General features: G+C 42.8%; 1 protein-coding gene across 2 annotated transcripts in view; it reads left to right on the top strand.

Moving 5' to 3' along the window:
* The first annotated feature begins 8,864 nt into the window (after positions 1-8,864).
* Positions 8,865-22,542, top strand: part of NAA15 (N-alpha-acetyltransferase 15, NatA auxiliary subunit) — a 703,732-nt gene continuing 690,054 nt past the window's right edge. For both annotated transcript variants that reach the window (XM_085641522.1, XM_085641523.1), the window contains exon 1: positions 8,865-9,070. In XM_085641522.1, coding sequence (XP_085497648.1) covers positions 9,017-9,070 — 54 coding nt within the window. In that variant the 5' untranslated portion in view covers positions 8,865-9,016. The remainder of the gene's footprint in view (positions 9,071-22,542) is intronic.

The following is a 22,542-nucleotide window of genomic DNA, read 5'->3' on the forward strand; positions in this document are numbered from 1 at the left end:
TGTCAGAAGAATCCAAAGATTATACCACATTCATCACTCCGTTAGGAGCCTACAGATTCAGAAGACTTGCATTTGGGCTAGCTTCATCGTCCAGTGTTTTTCAAAAGCTTATGGAATGTATTTTAAAAGATGTAAATGGCGTACAGAAATGCCAAGACGATATCCTCATTCACACCAGTACCATTAAAGAGCATAACAAAATTTTAGACACTGGTTTGCACAAACTTAATGAGAGGGGCATGACGGTTTCTAAAGACAAATGTAAGTTTCTTCAAACAGAAATAGAGTATTTAGGCCACATTATCAGTTGTGATGGTATTAAACCAAAACTTGACTTAGTGAAAGCTATTACAGACGCCCCTGTACCTGAAGATAAAGAGTCTCTGAGATCCTTTTTGGGTCTCAGCGAATACTATTCACGTTTTGTAGAAAATTACTCAGAAGTTGTCGAACCTTGCGCATGTTACTACGCAAAGGGGAAACGTTTTTTGTGGACGGAAAGTCAAGATTCTGCATTTGCTAAGATCAAAAATGCCATTGTCTCTGCTCCATCATTAAAACCATATGACCCAGAAGGTACCAACATCGTCACAGTTGATGCCAGTTCAGTAGGCATTGGTGCTGTGTTCACACAGGTCAAATGTAATTTACACACTATAGCTTTCATTTCTAGACACCTACTTGATGCAGAAATTCATTACAGTACAATAGAGAGGGAGGCTCTTGCGTGTGTATGGGCCTTAGAAAAACTCAAAATGTACCTATGGGGAAAACGGTTTGAGTTGTTTACTGATCATAAACCATTAACATTCTTAATGGATGGTTACGTCAGGGGAAATGGCAAATTATCTGCAAGGTTGGTAAGATTATTAGCAAAACTGCAAGAGTACAATTTTTCCATACAACGTATAGCTGGCAAAAACAATGTAAGAGCTGACTTCTTGTCACGCTTACCCTTGAACATTACTGAACCCAGAGTCGAAGAAAACACTGAATGGGTAGTGTCTTATGTTAGTGATTTCAATCAATCTGTACAGGTTTGCAATGAATCTGAATGGTTGAGTTTGTTAGAAATTGATCCTGTGCTCCTCAAAGTTAAGGAATATATATTGAGTAAATGGCCGCCAATTAGAAATCTATCTGCTGATCTCAAAACGTATGTTCAAGTTGCTGACGAACTTTGTATTGAAAAGGGTTTTCTCTTAAGGGGGGACCTATTAATTACAACCACAAAAGTAAGGAAGAATTTAATCGATCTTGCTCACAAAAGCCATTTAGGTTCAACAATGACCAAAAAATTGCTAAAGCAACATTATTGGTGGCCTGGATTGGACTCCGATGTTAATGTATTTGTAGATAGTTGTGTGATTTGTCTTAAGTCTGACAAACATTGGAAGCCTTGTGTACAAGAAATGCAATTGGTTCCCATTCCGCATTCTTCTTGGAGTACAATAGCTATTGATTTTGCAGGTCCTTTCAATGTTTTAGAACATGATTACAAATTATATTTAATTGTTTTGAGCGACTATTACAGTAAATAGATTTATTTCAAATTTGTGTCAACCATAGATTCAAATTGTGTAATCAAAATTTTGGAGTCCTGTTTTTCTGTAGAAGGATTACCTAAAAATTTTAGTATCGGACAATGGGAAACAACTGGTTCCAGAGAAAATGGTCACGTTTTTAAATCAAAAAGGTATCCAGCAGGAGTAAACTCCCTTTTACTCAGCTAAATCCAATGGACAAGTTGAAAGGGTCAACTGTTTCCTAAAAGAAAGTATTCAACTCGCACTTGCAGCAGGCTTTCCGATTAAAGAGTTCACTCAGGAAAGAGTAGATATGTACAACAACACAACCAACAGTGTAACCGGACATTCTCCATTTTTCCTTATGAGGGGCAGACATATTTATTACCCCTAAGTTCATTATTCCGAATGAAAGGAATTCTAAAGTGGTTGACATTCAGGATTCACAGCTTAATGTAAAAGAAAGAATTCTGGAACACCAGTTAAAGTCTAAGGAATACCATCATAAGATTCATTGAGCCACTATGAAGGACATTCTCATTGGCGACTGGGTGATAGTCAAGAAACCTTTTGTCAAGTTTAAAGGAGAATCAAAATACTATGAGCCTAATGAAGTGGTGGAAGTGTCGAGTAGTTCAGTTTGTTTGCTAAAGTTAGGATGGAGGCACAAAAGCGAGGTCATCAAACTCAAATGCAACCAGAAAGACTTGATACTCAAAGCATGTAAAGAAGGTGAAGACTCTGAACAAAGTAACGTGTGGTTTAACTTTGGTGGAATGGAAAGTGAGGTATTTGGAACTAAAGACCATTCAACCAATGAGGAACTCAAACAAGGAACTTACACCACTAATGGGATTGCAAGGCCGCACGCACATCACTGTTCTGAAGAGGAGTGTGAGGGCTATAGACAAAATATATCCCAAACTGTTGTTCAAGATGCAAGCGTTCCAAATATTGAAGACTCAAATAGCAGTATTGCATTGAATAATGATGCTCTGACTTCTAATGTAGTTGAGGGTAATTGCACCACCTCTGGAAGAGTATCTCGTTTTCCAAACTTGTATAGAGATTACATTGTATATTAATGTTTTATTTATAAAGAAAGGGAGATGTTGTATATCTAGTCGTTGTTATGAAGCAAATATGTATACGCTTCATCTTATTGGCTGATACATCCAACGTCACTTAGAATGTTCACCCCTTATTTAGCTCACGTCACCGTTACTGTGAGCATTCTTGCTTCCCACCAGCTGTTGCTTCACATCCACGTTCTTCCAGCTGATTGTGGCCTTGTTATTTACAATAAATACTTTGTTTATATAATTACTCGTGTAATGGTGTATTGTTCCTTGCACCTTGACACTTCATGCCCGGAATAGGGTGACCAACCCTCCGTAAATTTCACGAACCGCCCATAATTTGGGCCTCTTGTCCGTCAGGGGTTCTTCCACGGACGCCTTTTGTCTGTAATTTCAGACATTGGCGTGAGCTCCCCCCTGCAAGCAGCCTTTAACTCTCACTACAGGGGCCAGCTCACACTCCTGCTGTGATGTGTGGCCTGCAGCAGCCCCTCCCCGACCTGGCATAGACTATCAGGCCCATTATCATTGTTTATGTTGGCCTAATTATCACATACAGAATGATAATGGGCCTCTCTGCCCAGTGACAGCATTTCGGATCGGGTGTTTTTATTTCAGTGGGGAAGAGGGGGTTGTAGTGTTGCGCTCTAGTCCTCGCGTGCTGCGCGAGGACGCGTGAAAACAGGCGAATGTGCATGGAGAACGAGACCCGCGAGGTCGCGTCTTTCCCAGCGCTCTCCCGCCGATCTGAAATAAAGTGTTTTCCTACACGTAGCTCGCACTCCTGGTCTTTACTAATGAGGAGCAGAACCCCCAACATTACAGTGGCGACGAGGTTGGGATCTGAGTGCAGTAAAGGAAAAAAAGAAAGGGGAACTCAAATCACAGTCACCTCAACTAGCAGTGTTGTCTAGCTGGGAAGGCACCAGAGAGGACCACAGGAGGAGAACCACTTTCAAGGAGCGTAATAAGGCGGGAGAGCGTGGCACAGGCAGCAACAAGGGACAGAAGACAACCACAGGGTGAAGTGCAAGAAAAAAAAAAGAAAGAAAGAAAGAAATAAAACGGAGAAGACCAGCTCCAACCCAGAGAGACCCTGGCGGAAGCAGCAGCACGCAGAGACAGGGGAGCGGAAGAACCCCGACAAGATCAAGCGCAAGGTGAGAGCGCGTATGCGCCAGGCAGTCCGAGAGGCCCAGGGGCAGTGCCAGAAGGACGCACCACGATGAGCACACAAGCATCTTCACTGATGACGCCAATCCCGTTCCTGCCGAGACCAGGGGAACCTCAAATGAAATGGGAAGATTGGAGAGAGTACTTCAAGAACTATATTGCAGCGCTAGAAGATGAAAATGGGGAGGCCTTCCCCAGTGCGAGGAAGAAAAGGATCCTACTGCACAATTTAGGCCCAGAAGGGATAAGAGTCTTTCAGAACCTGGTACCCGCAACCAGGCCGGACACAGTGATGACGTATTCAGACAAGCAATAGAAGACCTCGACACCCACTACCGGCCCGCGGTGTGCGTCTCCATTGACCGGTATAATTTCCAGCAAAGGAAACAAGAAACCGGCGAATCCATAGATGATTATGTGGCGGCGTTGAGGAAGTTGGCGGTAACGTGCAGGTACGGAGTCCTGAATGACGAGTTCATAAAAGATCAGATAGTTATGCACACCACCAACAAAACAGTGCAAGACAAGTTGTGGACAAACAGTGAGGCCTCACTTAAGGAAGTAATAGCCATGGTATAAAAGGCGGAAATGTCGAAAAGGTGCGCTGACGCAGCAAAGAGGGAGACCATCCAGAGAACCATGGTGAACAAGGTGGATGACGCTGAACCGCAGGGAAGGAGCAAAACCATGCCGCCCGAAGGGAAAGGACAAAATAAATGGAAAGGGAAACCGGGACAATCATGGAAGCCGAATAGAGACAACAGCACGATGTGCTACGGGTGTGGTAGTCCAGCGCATGCTGCCCAGGACAAACGATGCCCAGCGCTCCAAGCAAAATGTATGTTCTGCGGCATAATGGGGCACTATGAAAAAGTGTGTCGCCGGAAAACAAAGAGACCAATGGTGAAGTATGTGATGCAAGACCAACAGGAGGAAGAAGAAGAACAAGAGGAGGAAGACGGTGTAGTATGCGTGGATGAGCCAGTGCTAGGCATCGAGGGCAAGCGCTCCCGCAAACCACAATGCGACATGCTAATAGGAGGTGTGAAAATCAAGATTGTAGCAGACTCAGGATCTCCGTACACCATAGTCCAAAGGGCAGTGTGGAAGGAAGAATTTGAGCCCAGTTTGGGATCAAGGCTAGAACCACCGGACATACGACCAGTGTCGTACACAGGCGAACCCATTCCCATGGTGGGATACAGGAAGTTGAACTTCGAGTTCAAGGGAAGATGTGCGGAGTGCAAATTATATGTAGCAGAAAAAGGCCCATCCGTCCTAGGATGGATGGATCAAGGGGACCTTGGGATCAAGTTAGACCCAGGAGGGGACACGCAAGTGCTACTGACAGCGCCAGGGAGCTGGCCGGAACTAGAAGAAATGAAAAGCAAATTCCCGAAGGTATTTAGCGGGAAAGTGGGCAAATTAGAGAAATTCACACACAAAATAGTACTTAAGGAAAATTCAAGACCGGTATCACACAAAGTCCGCAACGTGCCGCTAGCCATAAAAGAAGCTGTACAGCTTGAACTACGTAGACTAGAAGAAAATGGAATAATAGAGCCCATATACAGCTCGGAATGGCTGGCCCCCTTGGTAGTAGCCATGAAACCAAATGGGAAAGTTCGTCTGTGTGTGGACCTTCGAGAGCTGAACAAGTGCCTAGTAGTGGGAAAATTCCCATTGCCGCGCATTGAAGAAATGTTGTCCAAAACAAAAGGGATAAATGGGTTTTCCACCATCGACCTCACCTCTGCTTATCACCAGATTGATCTACATCCAACAAGCCGGAAATTGACTTCCTTTATAACGCCTTTTGGATGCTATCAATTCCGCAGGATGCCGTTTGGTCTCGCTTCCGCAGCGGCGGTGTTCCAGAAATTAATGCATCGCCTCTTCAAGGACATCCAATATTTCCAGGATGACGTACTGGTGATGGGGTCAGACAGGAAAGACCATGATAAGAAGCTAGATAAGGTACTTTGTGTGTTGGAAACCAACGGCCTGACCGCAGAATGGGAAAAGTGCTGACTAGGGATGACGCCTGTCACATATTTGGGACATGAAATAGGTGGACAAGGCATTACACCCAAACGCGCAAACGTGAAAGCTATCTGTAATGCTGTGGCACCATCCAACAAAGAAGAAGTGAGATCCTTCCTAGGGATGGCAGAAAATTATAGAAAATTTGTGCAACACTTTGCCACCAAGACACACCACCTGAGACAATTGAAAAGGGACAAAACAGCGTTCAAGTGGACAGAAGAAACGCAAAAGGAATTTGAAGCATTGAAATGCGACATCAGCCAAGCCATACCACTGCAAGGATACGACCCGCTGGAACAATCTATATTGACAACGGACGCCAGTGAGAAAGGATTGGGAGCAGTCCTCATGCAGGAGAGGAGAGAAGGGACGACGGAGACCCTCTGTTTTGCATCCAGATCATTATCACCCACAGAACAGAAATATAGTGTAATCGAGAAGGAGATGCTAGCGGTGGTATGGGCCATGGGAAGGTTCCGTCAATTCCTATGGGGCACGAGGTTCAAACTCAAAACTGATCACAAGCCATTAGTCAAGGTGCTCACCTCCAGCGGACATACCAGCGCCACGCCGCGCATAGCCAAGATGACACTAAAGTTACTAGAATACAGGTATGATGTGGAGTACATACCAGGGACACGAAACAAAGTCGCTGATTACCTCAGCAGAGCGGCAGCGATGGAAGAAGCCCCCAACCCAGCAACAGGAGAGGAAGAGATTGTAGTGGTGATGGAAGACCCCGAAAGGGTGATAAGTAAGCAAGAATGGACCCACGCGTACGAAGACGACAGTGAAATTAGAGAGGTCAAGGAACACAAAGTACATGGATGGCCCGAGAAAAGACTGTTGCGAGAGGCGCTCAGGAAGTTCTATGCTGTCAGTGGGAGACAAAGGAATTTTCCTGTACCGAGGTGATAAAGTCATCCCCCCGGCAGCGTTAGTATCTCGCCTGGTCGTGCTGCTGCACGAAGGACACTTAGGAATAGTGAAAAACAAGATGAGAGCAAAGCACATGTACTGGTGGCCCGGAATGGATATCCAGGTGGAGAGACATGTAAGAGAATGCGACCAATGCCAGAGAGCAGACAAGACACTGAATCCTTTAAGGCCGGCGTTGGGAAAATTCACTCTACCGAAGGATCCGTGGGAAGAAGTGGCGGTGGACATTCTAGGACCGGTGATGGACAACCAAGGGACGCCCAAATATCTGTGCGTTCTTGTAGACAAATACTCCAAATGGCCGGAGATACATATTCAAGAGGCGATGGATACGGAAACAGTTATTAAGTTCATGACTTCAGTTTTCCTCAGGGAAGGAATCCCGAGAACCATCCTGAGCGACAATGGACCGCAATTCACCTCTGAAAAGTGGTACAAATATGCTGAGAGGAATGGAATCAAAATACAACACAATTCCGTGTATCATCCGTCGAGTAATGGACAAGTGGAACGGTTCAATAGAGTCATCATGGGATCCATCCAAGCAGCCATCATGATGGGCAAGGACTGGGAGAAGGAGGTACAGAACATGATATGGGCATACTGTATCACCCCCACAGGCACGGGGTATAGCCCTTTCCAAATCTTGAGAGGAAGGCATCCATTCACCAAAGACAATGTAACGTGGAGAGAAAAGACGATAACCAGTAAGTGGTCTCCGGCAGTAGTACAGCACAACCTTGAGAAGGCCTAAAGGATATATACTGAATACTACAATCAAAGGAGAAAAGTGAAGGCCACAACCCTGGAGAGAGGGGAATGGGTGAGAGTCAGATTTGCCATGAGGAAAAAGAAGGGAGACAGCAAATACAGCCTACCTCTACAAGTGACCAAAGTGTACGATAGGGCTGCATTGCTCAGTGATGGGAATGTGTGGTCTCAAGACTGTAGGTCCAAATGTAACAACATCCTACGATGGCCCCAGGAGGAGAGTAAAAGGACACCACAAGACATAAGCGCAAAGGAAAACGAAGGAAGTAACGCAGCTGTAGAGAAAGACAGGAGAGGAGAAGAGAGCAGTGAGGAGCAGGGGGAGCAAGTAACACCTGAGATCGCGGAACAGAGTGGAGAGGAGAGCAGAACCCCGAGGAGAGAAGAACTGAACACACCGAGAGCCCAAGCGGGAAGCCCTGCGGAGGAAGGTACCCAAGAAGAGTCCTCCACTCCGGTAAGGCGCACTAGAGCGAGCAGAGTGGTAGTAAGAATGTTGTAAGTTGTTTAGGTAGGCATCAGGACACGTCTTCAGGTTACAAGATAGATTTATTAAGATAGCACAGCAGAGATAAAGCACCCAGCCACTTCCGAGACTTTGAACTAGAGGGTAGCTAAGCGACCCAAGGGACCTTATAGAACACTTATCTTTAATAAAAGAAGGGAGATATGTAGTGTTGCGCTCTAGTCCTCGCGCGCAAACGGGCACATGCGCGAGGCGAAAGAGACCCGCGAGGTCGCGTCTTTCCCGGCGCTCTCCCGCCGATCTGAAATAAAGTGTTTTCCTACACGTAACTCACGCTCCTGGTCTTTATTAATGAGGAGCAGAACCCCCAACATTACAGGGGGTATGTACGATCTGAGAAGCCTTCAGCTTTTAACTTTTTCTTCACTTTTTTTTTTTTTTAATATGCAGACGCAGGTGTGTTTTACTCGCATACACAACAGTTGCAGTGAGTGCAAGGTTCTCCCAACCTAAAATAAACTTATTTTTACTTGTGCTTGTGTTGGTTGTCTATTTACTTTTGCACTATTGTGCGACTTCCTCTGATGTGTATGCAAAACGTACCTTTTGTCCCGAATTTTTGTCCTGAATTCTGACCTTCTGTCCTGAATTTTTGCACTAACTGTCCTGAATTTGCACCCATGCCAATTGGTCACCCTAGCCCGGAACCCTCCGGCGGTCAACTGCTAATGTTCATACGTGCACCGGACCCGCTCTCCATGTACGCGCATCTAAGGCGGCTATGCTGCGTTCCCAGGCTTCCATGCGCCGGCGCCGCAGAGTGACGCGGGGTCAGCGAGCAGGCGCGGTGTAGCTTGCTGTGACCCGGGAGGGGAAGCTCTGGGTGTCGGCCATTTTGGTTCTTGCTGTCGCTCTGTTTAGCGAGCACGTGAAGCGCCGCCAGCGGCCTCGGGAGCTGAGCGAGTCGGGCAGAGGCTGGAGCCACACGGGCCCAAGGAGGAAGTGGAGCCGCAGAGATGCCGAGCGTTAACCTGCCGCCCAAGGAGAACGCGCTGTTTAAGCGCATACTGGTGAGAACCCTGGGCTGGGGTCACTGTGGTGTTTGTGAATACCGGGATTTTTGTGGTTGTAACCTGTTCGTACCCTATAATAAAACACTATGCCTAACCATACCGAATACGGTCATCGTTATTTCTGCTTCGGCTGAAGGAATAGGGGTTGAGTAGGGAGGAATTGCGAGTTTAGGGCGCTGTCATAGTTCTAGGACTTTTCAATCCAACCTGAGACTTGACAGTTTTCAGGTGTTCACCAGGACCCCGGTAACATCACCATCTATGCTTTTATTATGTACCCCGTCATCTGCTCTTTAGTGTTACGTATCTTGTTTTGTCATCTGTGTATCACGTTCGGTGCCACTTTGGGTCTCAGTATGTTTCCATTCCGCCGTGTACTATAATACCTCTTGTTTCCGAATTGCTGAGCAAGCCCAGGGCATGCCCCACCCTGGCAGCAATTTGCCAACAGCTCACTCGTGGCCGTGTCACTGACTTTAGCGCTGTCCTAAATTCCACGAACAATTTTGTGCTGAATTTGTTTGGTTGTTAGGATTAAGTCTGCATCATATGACATGTCTGACTTTTCCGCTTGAACCTTGCCTCCCGCTTGTGCTTATGATCTGCAGATTTTTGAAAACGTAACTTTTTGCACTAGGTTTATGTTCTCTAGGCTTAGTGCTTGCAGTAAGGCTTCTCGATATATAGCGGGATCCTCAACTATTAGAACTATCGGGTAACTGAGGGTGGTTAGTCCACACGTGATATAAAAGGATATGGAACTAAACCGTAGAATAACAAATGTAGTCATTCAGAACGTAGTACGCGGATTGCATACATGCCACTTAAGTACCTGGTCTCTAAAAATCATAAAATTTTACTAGGACTGTAGGTCTAGTAACTTGAATAATCTACTCGAAAAACTGAAATGTACTTACCCCAGAAACTCGTCTCATTATGACATCCTAGGCAAATGTTTCATTTAGCAGAGCCACCTTTTTTTCCATCACATATGAGAGCATCTTCCAATATGCAAATTAGCATTCCTGCTGTACAAAACAGCCTGTTTGGTATGATTTAGTAGACTGTGTTTGCTCTATGTGTAATAAGAATCTAGCCTACATATAGGGTATGCATGACCCCTGTTGCCATCAGGGCAGGGGCAGGAATCTTTTTCAGTTCATCTTGAAATACTCACTTAAAAAAATATATCTTACTGAAGCATGAGGTGGTAGTGCACTGCCATTTACAGGCAGTACATTTTCCATTGAAATGGGGAAAAAACGGCCCCACCAGCATGCAGTTTTACTTATAAAACTATATAGTGTATAAACAAGAATCTGTGGAAATTGTTTCAGAAAACATATTTATCATGTGCACATCACCAAGTAAGTGTTACGATTTTGTTTTCATACTATTAAAATATATTTTTAATCACACAAAATTACAAAACAGTTTCATTCATTACTGCTATCTGTTTTGAAATGTTTGTACAGTTCACTTTTGAGCTATTTGTGTGTTCGACTAAAACATGATATCCTACAGCCTTTCTTTTCACACTTTTTGTGCAGCGCGTTTGTCAGACAGTGCACTTTAGAAAATCCTTGAACTTTGCAATCAGAGAAAGAAAAATAATTGTAGATTAAATTGACTTTTGACCTTTGGCTCTTAGCGCAGAATAAATGTGACCAGCTAAAGACAAGATTTAAGGGCATCTTTAATGCATCTTTACTTTGTGAGTGAATAGAACACCTGTTTGTCAGCTTGCCAAAAGGGTCGAGTAGGCCCTAAATATAGCTTGCCCTGATAAAATCTGGCTCGCCAAACGTAGTGAGCGAGAGATTTGTCTAGGCCTGAGTAGGACCTACATTTTTCTCCTAAAAGTCCTAAGAATATGAACACTTTTAAGATTCTGCTGCAAAATACCCTCTAGTTGTTCTCAAATGCTGTAAACGATATCACCTTTTAAGAAAGACAGTATACCTTAATTCATTGTTCCAAGTGCTGTCATGTATGATATGGTCAACATTAAGAAACACACATCGGTAATGCTAGTAGGTTTGGACATGGCAAGCGTGCAATGGTTTATTATTTTTGTCAATGTATGTAATACGCACAAATATTTGAATAAAATATAAACATAGACTCAAAGGTGTCCCAGCAGCACAGGCACACCAGACATGGCACTAAAGTGCACTCTTTGTCAGGCAGCTGGTCACAATGAAATTGCTATCATTCACAGTCCAAGAGAGCCAGTGGATGAAGTGGCCTGCCACTGTGAGGTACGCTCTGACCTCTGTAACCAAAATGTAATTCACTTTTGAACAGGCAAATGGGCGAAAAGGTATTTCCAGATTTAAAAATAACACAAGCATGCTCAAAGTTTTAACGTGAAATATTTTCCCATCAGGCAAAGAGAATGTTTGAGTTCATGCTCACAAAAATAAAAAACGGAAACAAAAGATTGTATGCATGTGGGTATTAATGTCAGAATGTGGTCATTGAGCACTTCTAAGCTTCTGTGAAGTCTAGTAGTGGATTCGTGCAGGCTTGTATCTGTGTTAAAGGGAAAAGTCTGGATCTTAGAAATAATTACAGCGGAAGCCACATTGCAGTCAAGCAAGATGTATTTGGATACTTTGTAAGGTTAAACCAAATTATTTTATTGCATATGATAATAAGAGGCTTTGCATTTTTTTGGTTAACACCTTCTCAATTGTAATTCCAGCTGGCCAAGTTATAAGTGGAAATGAACGTCTAAGTTTTAGAGACATATATTCAAGCTGCATAGTAATTTCCATGTGCCATGGTGTCCCAAATAAGATGAATCACATCTTTAATACAATAATTTAACAGGATGCTCATTTGAAGGTGCATACATTTTGCCTGTTAGATGTAATCCTGTCCCTACTGGTCCTGAGATGCTGATCCAAGGGAAGTTATCACCTTCATGGTGGAACAGAAGGTGTAGTTGGATTTCATTTTACTCTGTTGTTGTTCCCCCCACCCCCTGCCAAATTGTTTTACCGCTGTAGTACCTTAGAAAATTGATTTAAGGGGACAGTACACAGGTTCACAGAGAATGGGCAATGCCCAATGTACTTTCTGAATAAAAAAAATCTATTTTGATCTGAATCATTAGTACGACTGCTGTAAAGAACATTGTAATCTGAAATATCTAGCTATCCGAAGTTGTATATCTTTGTGGTTTATATTGCATACATCTTATTCCTAGTTGTGTTGAATTAAGGAACAGAGTGAGTTAAGATGCACATGTTGTCCTGACTTTCAATTTGACAGATAACTTGACTTCAGGGATTGTAGACACTCTCTGTATGGTCGAATTCTGTGCCAGATCTCACAAATGTGGTTTCTGGAAGAGGAGTGGGTACAGTGTTTAAAGGTGAAATCTGATAACTTTTTTTTTTTTTACTAATAAGTTGCTTGCTTATGTCGTAAATTTCTAATTGAGGAAGCATATTTCATTTCTGTGCTTTGTGGTCTGGGAAGTGTCTCCTTTAAAACTGCAGTGTGGTTGTAGGATTGAGACAAGGTATTTGTCAAATGAGTGTAAAGAAACCGTATGAATCCATGATGTGTTGGAGTCTTTCATGTGGGCAAATGCAGGTGACAGTCCTGGAGGTGATATGGGCTTTCTCTTCCCTTATTTGTAAAGAATAGATCACCATGTTATGCACATTTTAGTAATTATTTTTTTAACTGTTGATTTGTCCTTTAATTGAAATTCTCATTATCTCTGCCTCGAAAAATCCAGCATACCACATGAACCCTCATTATGAGTTGCCCTTACAAATCCAAACCCTGCAAAACCCCCTGGTTGCACAGGGTTTGTAATTATGATTTGCAGAGTTTTTCACATCTAGTAATTAAAGACTCCTAGAATTGAATTTCCAGCGGTCAAACATGCCAGAAACTAACATCTGAAAAATGGCAGGCAATTATCGAGACCTGGGGATTTTGTTAGGCACCAAAATCTGCATGTTATTCCCTTTAGTAAGGCTCCGAAATATGCATGTTTTTCTCCATAATTGAGGACTGTTTTTAATATATGATATTTATTACTCTTGAATTATTTCGACACCTGCAAAATCTGATTTTATCAGGTGCGATAAATCTTATCAAATACCAGTCAACTAGTAATGATGGCCATAATAACCGCTCAGTCTTCAATATTTCGCTTATCCAGAATAAGCGCTAACACCACGTAATGTTTTTGGTGATTCATTCTTTTTTGTTTTCAACAAATATCTTTTTTTCTTATAAAGAAGAATCCACATTCATATAATGCAGTGTTACTGCTTTCCTGGTCATTGGTGTTTAAATAATACTCCAAACACTATTAATACTTGCGCTACTCGGAACCCCAGATGTATCTCATAACAAGCATAAAATCAATCTATTGCAAAGAAGAAGAAAATGTAACAGTTAAATTGTGAGTGAAAGGTGAAGCTTGGACTAATTGGTTAGTTAACATAGGCTGCAGTAATAAAATTGCTTAATATGCCATTATAGGCAGACCTGCCTTTTAACATCCAAACTAATGAATATTTATACTTGCGCACCTTGAAAGTGACTAATTAGGAGTTTTTAATGTAACCATTTTTAGGTCTTGCCTAGGCAGCGGCGCATGTGCTAATTGAAAACAAATGGCCTGCGCGCCGCTGCTCGCTCCCGCAAATTGGAGCACACGCACGAGTGCTTGAAAAGCTTTAATTAGTGTGGTCGCTTTCACCACGCTAATTCGAAACAGATGGCACCCTGCGCGCGAATGTTAGCCGCGCTGCTGTGCTCGGGGTTCTGGGAGCGGCGTGTGACCAGCGCTTGTTTTACCAGCCACCGCTCTCCCTTGCCTTTGATCTTTCTCTTGTCATTTTCTCTACCACCCCATCTGCCTCATGCTATCTTCTCATCTCCCACTCTCACTCTCCGCTTTCTGTCCTTCCTTCTCTCTCTCCCACCTCTCTCCACTTCCTGTGTCTGTTTATCTCTTATTCTCCTTTCTCTCGCTTCTTCACATTCATATTTTCTCCCTCTTTTCATTCCCCTTCTCTCTCCCTCTGCCTTTGTCTCACCTTTCTTTCGCCTTCTCTCTCCCCTCACGCTCTCTCGCTCCCACTGTCTTCCTTTTGTTTTCCTCTGTCGCTCCTTTTCATCTCTCTCCCCTTGCCTCGTTGCCCTGCTCCCTCCTTCCTGCTTCTCCCTGGAAGCTCTGAGTGGAATTACCCCAGCCTTAAAAGCTTCAGGGGAGGCCCAGCTAAGAGCTAATCAGTGCAGGGCAGGCCCCCTGCCTCCTTCCTCTGCCGAGCAGCGGCGCGGCCATTTCCCGCTTTACCCGCCTTTATTACAAACGTCAGGCCCGCTTTGTCTGAAGGCAGGCAGAGGGAAAAATCCCATTTGGTGCCCAGAGAAAACGCGGCCTCCGTCATGCTGCTTCCCTACAGCCCAGGAATGGAGCCTTGTCCCCTAGGTGCCCAGGGGGGCGAGTGCAGAGTGCCATGGTGAAGGCATGGTGGGAGTGGGTTGGGGGAGAACAGAGTCTGAAGGGATTTCACATCAGGGCCTTGGTGGATTACACCTATCGGATTAATTTGGAAAACATGTGGCCCACAAGTAAACAGCCCCCGCGGGCCACAGGCACGACGTTAGGGCAGGAAGTGTGCAAACGGAGGCCTCGTGTTCAGCACAGCTCCATCAAGGAGGGGTGACCCCTTGCTGTCTCCTCTGCCCTCCTCGCCTACTGGCTAGCACTCCCCTGTGGTTACCAGATGACACCCATGTTATCAGGGACACCATATTTCTGTTTTGGACTTTCCTTTTACAAGTCATTGTTTTCAGGTGTGTTGCTGCAATGGGTTCAGGTGAACTAAAGCATGAATACATTTCCCAGAGTTCTATAGTTTGTCAAAGTGAAGGCCAGAACTGGAACATGGTTTTTCTGGTGAAGTACACTTAGGAACATCAAAAGACCCTTCCTCTCTGTCAGGGCTCAAGTCCTAAACAAGCATTGGCATAGTCAATAGGTCCCGCCTTTGGAACCTTATGTGTTTAGCCAGAGCTATTGGCTTTGCCAGTGTATTTAAGCTATGCTGTAAAGTAGCATGGCTGCTGTGCAGCATGTTGAAAAGTTAAAATAAAAAAAATGTTATAAGTATTTTTGTTACCTTGTATGCAATCAATAAAACATTATATAGAACTGCACGACCCTATTAAAAAAATAATTAACTTAAAAATGTCTTCTAGTTTTCTTGTTCTTGCAATGCCTATTGAGAAGAAGTGGAATTAAAAGTATTTTTTTTTTCTAATATTACAAGTAGTTCTCTTTACCTGTTTGTAACTTCCGGTGTCACGCTTTAGACATTAGTAAGACCAGTAACCTTCCTCATATGGTGGAAAAACGTATTTTTAGTCTTCTATGGTACTCCCGTGGGGGGGGGGGGGTTCATTGTTAAATCTCCTTGCATGTATGTACAAGTGAAACTCACAAGCGCAAATAGGTATGTTCACAATTGCAAAACGCTTTCAAAATTGGGAGAAAATGGTTTTGTGCTTGCAAATTCTCTTCTTTTGCATTTTTATATAGCACATAGTCTGACCCAAAGGTGAGCACCAGTTACATTGCACAAGTGCACATTTGTTTTTGGTAGGCAAGGGGAGATTAAGTGAATTTCCCAGAATAGATAGACACTACAATAGACACATTGAAGTATACTTCCATATACACACAATAACGTACAAAGGATAAGCCCAGGGCCACTGGAATTATACGGCACGGCTAAGTAAATTATGTGGCAGGCGAAGGCAAAATTACATCAACTCACCACAACTCAAACAGACTAGGAATGGAGATCGGTTGATAAACACAAGACCTCAAACACACTTACTGTCATATATCACAGACTAAACAAAAACACGAACACACATGCTGCTTTACAGCATAGCTTAAATACATTGGCAAAGCCAATAGCTCTGACTAAACACTTATAAGGTTCCAAAGGCGAAACCTATTGGCTATGCCAATGCTTGTTAAATAGTGGTCATTTGGACGAATCCTCAGTGAGTATTTATCTTGGACAACATTCCTGTTAAAATCTTTGTTTCCATCACATTTCATGATTATAAAAAAGTACTTTTCTAACTGCTGATATATTTTGAAATATTTTTACAGTTCATTTACAAACTATTTAAATGTCCTTGTACCCCAACAGTTCGTGTTACAAATTACTCTTAACTTTTAACAGGGGAGTTCGTTGGCCAGATGATGGATCCTACAGATTTTTTGGGATGTGCTACTGCCAGGAATAAAGCTGGAGTAGACTGGGTGGCTAAGTTCCAGCAGTATAAAAGAGTCTTTTTGGTAGTGTTTTAGCTAGCATCTTTAATCTAAGTTTAACATATATAATGCAGTGATGCGAGTTTTCAGGGATTCCTCACTGGTTTTATAGGTGTATTGCCTAATTTGTGGTGAGTGGTAATACACTCTTTCTTTGACGCCTGGCAGATTTCTGGTAATCTATGTGGTGGCAATTTGTTTTATTGCATTAATATTCCTGTTTGTGCAAATACCATTACTGACACATACACGCACACACACTTTTCACTGAAAAAGCTAAAGGTTAAAGTGATGATCTAGTTAGGTGAAAATGCCAGTTTAAGTGCAACCTTTTAAAGAAAAAAAAATCACTTCGCCATGCAGTGTTGTCATTAATTGTCATTTCAGATGTTGTCAGTGGTGTCATCAATGGGACCCCACAAGGTACAGGAGGTCATGCTACCCCAACTCTGCCCCCTTATACCTTTTTTTTCTTCTCTTCATTTTCAGGGAACAGAGCCCCCATGTCTAGTAAAGGCTCACTGGAGGAAGGCAGCCTACAGGGGACCTCCCCCTACGATTCCCTTGACCAATCAGATCGCTGTATTATTTGAAATTGTGTTCCTGCGGGACTCCCACAAGAGTCCCGTGAATCCAGCCGTTGCGATAACTGTACATTTTGAATCCATATAGGTTAGTGTGTATAATAAATATAAACAAAGGTGAAACTGACATAGTTAAGTGGGCAGGCCCTTCGGCCAACATAGGCAGGCGTGTGGGTTTGGGTACAGCACCTGGCCTGCAGCAAGCCCCTACGCCCAACCTCCCATGAACAGATAAGGCCTTGCTCTCAAGCCCATGTGGGCAGGCAACCCTATGCGGGGCAGGGCCACAGACCATGTATGGTGTGGGGTTGGGCACACATGGCCTGTGGCCATGCCTTATGTCCAACACCTGTGGGTATGCAGGTTTGCATGTGGTTTGGGTGAAGGGCCAGCCAGCCTCTGATGGGCAGCTAACTCCCATGTTGAGCAATACCCTGGCCCCCTTTTTTTTTTTTCTGCAGTGGTATGTATCCGCAGTTCCCTTGGGAGTTTGCGCACGCGGGGGCTGCACTGGGCTTTGCAGTTGGTCCACTTAACTGGGAAAAACAAATTATTTTTAAAAATCTTTTTATTGTGTAGTATGACTGGTACTCGACCAGTGAATTTCAGCGGTTTTTTTAACGTTGGAAAAGGTATTTGTTTTAAGACATTTTCACCTAACTTTTTTTAGTAAACATTAATAATATACACATGTTTGTGTGTATGTATATATATATATATATATATATATATATATTCAGCTCTAGAACTCCACTTGAAGAATGAAGGGGACCGCACACAAACAAGGTACTCGGGTATTTTAATTTATTATTCCGAGATAGACGCCAGACGCGTTTCGGCATTAGCGCCTTTTTCCACTGTGTTTACAGGGTGCAGTTCAATAGGTGCAATTGTATCCGGTTCATTGTTTACACTTCCGGTTCATTAGTAATCAAAATGAACAAAAGACTTTCACAAAATAGCGAATTATTATAAATGAAAAAAAGCGTTCATCTCGCACGGTGACATGATTGTGCCAACATTGTAATACATTTCAAAATTAACATTGAAAATGGCGAATTTCGAGGCAGCGTTATAATACCGAGCAGTCAATGAAAATCGAGCTCCTTATGTAGTACTAATAAACTAAAATTAATTAATAGGCATCAAGTCTTAATCAAGCCCTATATGGGCAAATGAAATCCATTCGATAATGATTATATTCTTGATGCCACTTTTAAGCAAAATGGAGAACGATGGACACCAAGTCTGCATGTATCGTGACTCAATCAAGCCCTGTATGGGCAATCTCCGATACACAAACTTAATAAATAATAAATTCAAACGGAAGGAAGACAAGCACATAAATCTAAAGCATTCCATAAATCTTAATCCAATAAACATATAAGAAGAACTCAGTAACTGTAATCTACCCTAAGTGACATGCCAATTCTTCTTCAGTGTTTAGGCCATTGGGAGCCATGGTTTGAAGATCAATTATAAAACGCGATTCCAGTCTTCTTAATTTCAGTTCACGATTACCTATCCGATCACTGATTGGAACAGGGTCTAGACAAAAGAATGTTAATAAATTTCTATCACTATTATGGTGTTTAGCAAAGTGTCTGGCCACAGGATAGGTAGGATCTTGTTTTTCAATGGCTCGGGCATGTTCCAAAATACGTCTTTTAGTAGAGTGGATCGTGCTACCGATATATTGCTTGTTGCAAGGACATGTTAAACAATATATGCAAAAGGGAGTATTGCACGTTAGAAATGTGTTGATACTCCTTGGTTTATCCATTCCTGGAACACTGTATGTAAGTACCTTTTTGCTATTTCTACATGCCTTGCATTTGAGACAAGGGAAGAAACCAGTCAAATTGCTAATGCGTTGGACGAACGGTGTTGGTTCGTAATGGCTTTTAACCAGTTTATCCTTTAAGGATTTACTCCTTCTAAAGGTTAGTTATATATATATATATATATATAATGGTATTTATGTAACGCTTACTAACCCGGACTAGTAATTGAAGTGCTTTGCGGCGATTAGCACGCTGCTCTGGAACCCAAGATATCCGGTTAATAGTAGATGAGTAAAACATTTTTTATTTTGTTAGGTTGAGTGTTAAGTGGAGCTTTAAGTAGTGATGGAAATGGATTTGAAAGGGGAAGTAGTAAGCAGATAAAAGCTTTAGTAGGCTATTTGGGTGTTCACGGTAGTCAGAAAGGTTTGGTATGAGTCGGAGAGAGGAGGGATGGGACAAAAGTTGGAATGAGGTTATTCTTGTTTAATAGAAAAAACTGAAATTACAATGTACACATGATACTCTGTGATGTTTTATTTCCCGAAGACTACCTCTCTATATAAATACCCATCTGTACATGGTAGCAGCAATTATGATGTTGTCTTATGTATACATTGATCTTGTGGTGTAATACACGTTTTTCCTCTTATATAAATATATCTGCTTATAAAAGGAAGCATAGTTCAATGTGTAACAAAAAATCATCTCTATGCTGTGAGAAGCATAGTTTGTCATGTCAGTGACTACTGCTGTGGGACACTGTTGTGTTTGTAAGTATAGTTGTCATGTGGGGAAGAGCCAGGTCTTGACTAATCTTCTGGAGGTAAGATGGTTGTCAGTGGATCTTGTGTGTGTGGGTAGTGAATTACATAAGTTGGCTGCTTGAACAAAAAATGATGACCCACCCTTGGTTTTTTACAACATTGAGGCAGGGAGCCATTCTTGAGCGTATGTTCTTTTGTTATATTTGTTGATTTTTCTTCTTGATGAAGTTCTTCTTTGCCAATTCCTGGCAACTGGTAACCAGTGTAGGGCCCTCAAAGCATGGGAGATGTGTGTTGGTGGCTTTACATGTAGGAGGAGTCTAGTGGCAGCCTTCTGAATTCTCTGTAATTTTATAGTTGATAAAGGTGAGCTGTGATGCACTCCATTAGCGTAATTCAGTTTATGACAAGAGATGGTGGCGGGCACCTTTGTGAGCGAATCTTAGGCGCATGAAGATGCGGCGCAGTGTTTTCATTGTGAGAGAGCTTGATTTTGCTATTTTACCCACTTGTGCCTCTGATGTTTCTTACCTCCTTAGATTTTTTTGGTGGCGGTCCTAGATCATCAAGCCAGGTACAGAGAGGTTTTTTTCCAGGCGCTACAGATGAGTATTTCAGTTTTGGAGGCATTCAGTTTGAGGTGGCTCCATGTCATCCATTGGTCAACGGCCTGGAGGCAACTTGGATTTTCCAATATCCTTTGGGTTGTCCAATTCCAGAAGTAGTTGTCATGCGTAGTTATAGCAGGTGAAGTCAAGGCCAATGATCACATCTGCTACAGATTTCTTATAGATGTTGAGAGGATTGATGGCCTCCAGCTTTAATGCTGTATGGTTTAGAAGATAATGGAGGAGTATGTATAATTCTTGTTCTATCGGTTAAGTACGATGTGCCCTCTAATCTGGCTTCCTCAAGTCTTTTAATTAGTGTTGTGATTCACTGTGTCAAATGTTGCTGAAAGGTCAAAGAGAAGAAAGGCAGCACCCCCATTCTGGTCTACTGTATTTTTAAGGTTATCCCAGATGGAGATTAGGGCCTATTCTGTGCCTTTTCTTGGATGGAATTATATTCAATGAATTATGACATCTGGGCTAAAACTGCCCTTTCTAGAAGTTTGCCCAGGAATGGTTTGTTTGCTATGGGTCTGTAGTTATCGGGGTCTTGATTGTCAGTTTAGGGTTTTAGGTGTTGCTTACAGTGTGCATGCTCTTGTCAGTGAAAGCAGTAGTTAAAAAAAAAAAAAAAAAAAAAAAAAAAAAGCTTAACAAGTGGGATTTGAGCCTGGCCATTACTTACCAATAGTTACAATTGGTTGACATACTCTATACTCTCGGTTCCTTGCTTTCTTCTGGTCATGCCTGTTGCTTCCTGCCACCTGCTCACCTCCTGCAGTCTTAATCGGGCTTCTGTCTATACCAAGGAGCATGTACACGGCACAACTTCCTGTTTGCGGCCAGTGTCCTTCCACTGGCTGTGTGCTGCTCCAGGTACTTTTCTTTTTTAAAGTTTTAGCCAAGCACTCTGTAAGAAAGCGCATGGCACTGTTTGGTCTATCTGCCGAGGAACTGGGCTCAAAGGGGGGAAAAAAAGCACTACGGCGTGGTCCCTTTTTAAAAAAAATTTTTTTAAGCATCAAGCCATGTTGCATAGTAGCTCGCACTGCTGTGCAACATGTAAAAAAAACATTGCCATTGGCCGTATGTATGCCGTTTTAAAATTCTTATGGGAAAACTCCTGTTTAGGAGCTCTTGAGTGTTCCGACAGGAATTGCTGCAGAAGTTGCTTGTGGAATGTTCTGGCAGATTTAAGGTGGATAAGGGTCAGAGGGACAGCCTGCTGGCTTTCTCGCTTTGCAAGATCCAAAAATTCAGTCTGATTTAGTTCTTTGAAAGATTGTAGAGGCAGTGTTTGCCTTTTCTTGGAGGGCTTGTAGGAAAAGCATTGAGGCTGTTGCCTTTTTTGTCCTTTAAATAAGAATCCATCATTTTTTCTTTAGTGGTGTAGTGATTTGTCACTTTGTAACAAAATTCTTGAGAAACGAGGGCATTGTGGCTTATGAGATACTGTGAGTATTTAAAAATACTTATTAGCACACTTTGCGTTGTAAGTGTAGGTTGGAACAGTATAATTGTTTTGCCTTTTTGATTGATGTGTATATCCTGTTGGTGTAGGTATATCTTGTCTGGAGTTTTTTTGTTGTAAAGTTTTTTTAGTTTTTTTTTAAGCCATTTATGCAGAAGTTTAGCGGAGGTCTTTTTGATCTTTTTTTAACTCTGCATTCATCCAAGTGGCATGCTTGCTTTTGTTATGCATATTGTTATATCCTTTATATTGCATTTACATGTGAACCAGCCTAGGTCCTCCTAGCTGCTCAGCCAGAGTGTGAGTTGGTTACGGAATGTTGGTGTGACTGTGATGCGTGGAAGGCCTGGGTGGATGATTGTTGTCAGTTAGAGGTGGGCTGAGCAGCTAGGCAGGCTGCTCCTGGTGGGGCTGGTACTTGACCAGAGCTGGCTCGGGTTAAGATTATCACTTGGACATGGATCGAATAAAGAAGACTTGGAAACTCAACATGTGTCATCTGGTGCAGGATACAACATTATTTTGGCGACTGGCGGACTTACTCATGCGTCTTTCATGGATCATTGGTAAAGCAGCCAAGAGAAAAGGCAACAAACAAAGAAACTACTGTAACCAGCAAAAGTAAGAGAAACTAAAGCAACTACATGAAGTAAAATGGAGTTTCAGGCAAGCCTGCCCCACCAGTGTCCTTGTCAATGGACAGCCCCACCCAACTGTGTCCTTACCAACGGATACTTAAGCCTAGAAATACTCCTCAGGATCTAATAAAGGTTTCAGTGAGCTGGAGGTGTAGTTACACTACGGCCACATGTAGGTGTTCCAGCCACAGTGTTTTCTACAAAAAGTTTTCAGTGAGTTGGAGGTGTAGTTAAACTACGGCCACATCTGGTGTTCCAGCCACATCGATCTACAAGGACCACAG

Source organism: Triturus cristatus, chromosome 2_2 (genome assembly GCF_964204655.1).
Source record: "Triturus cristatus chromosome 2_2, aTriCri1.1, whole genome shotgun sequence".
Taxonomy (NCBI): Eukaryota; Metazoa; Chordata; class Amphibia; order Caudata; family Salamandridae; genus Triturus; species Triturus cristatus.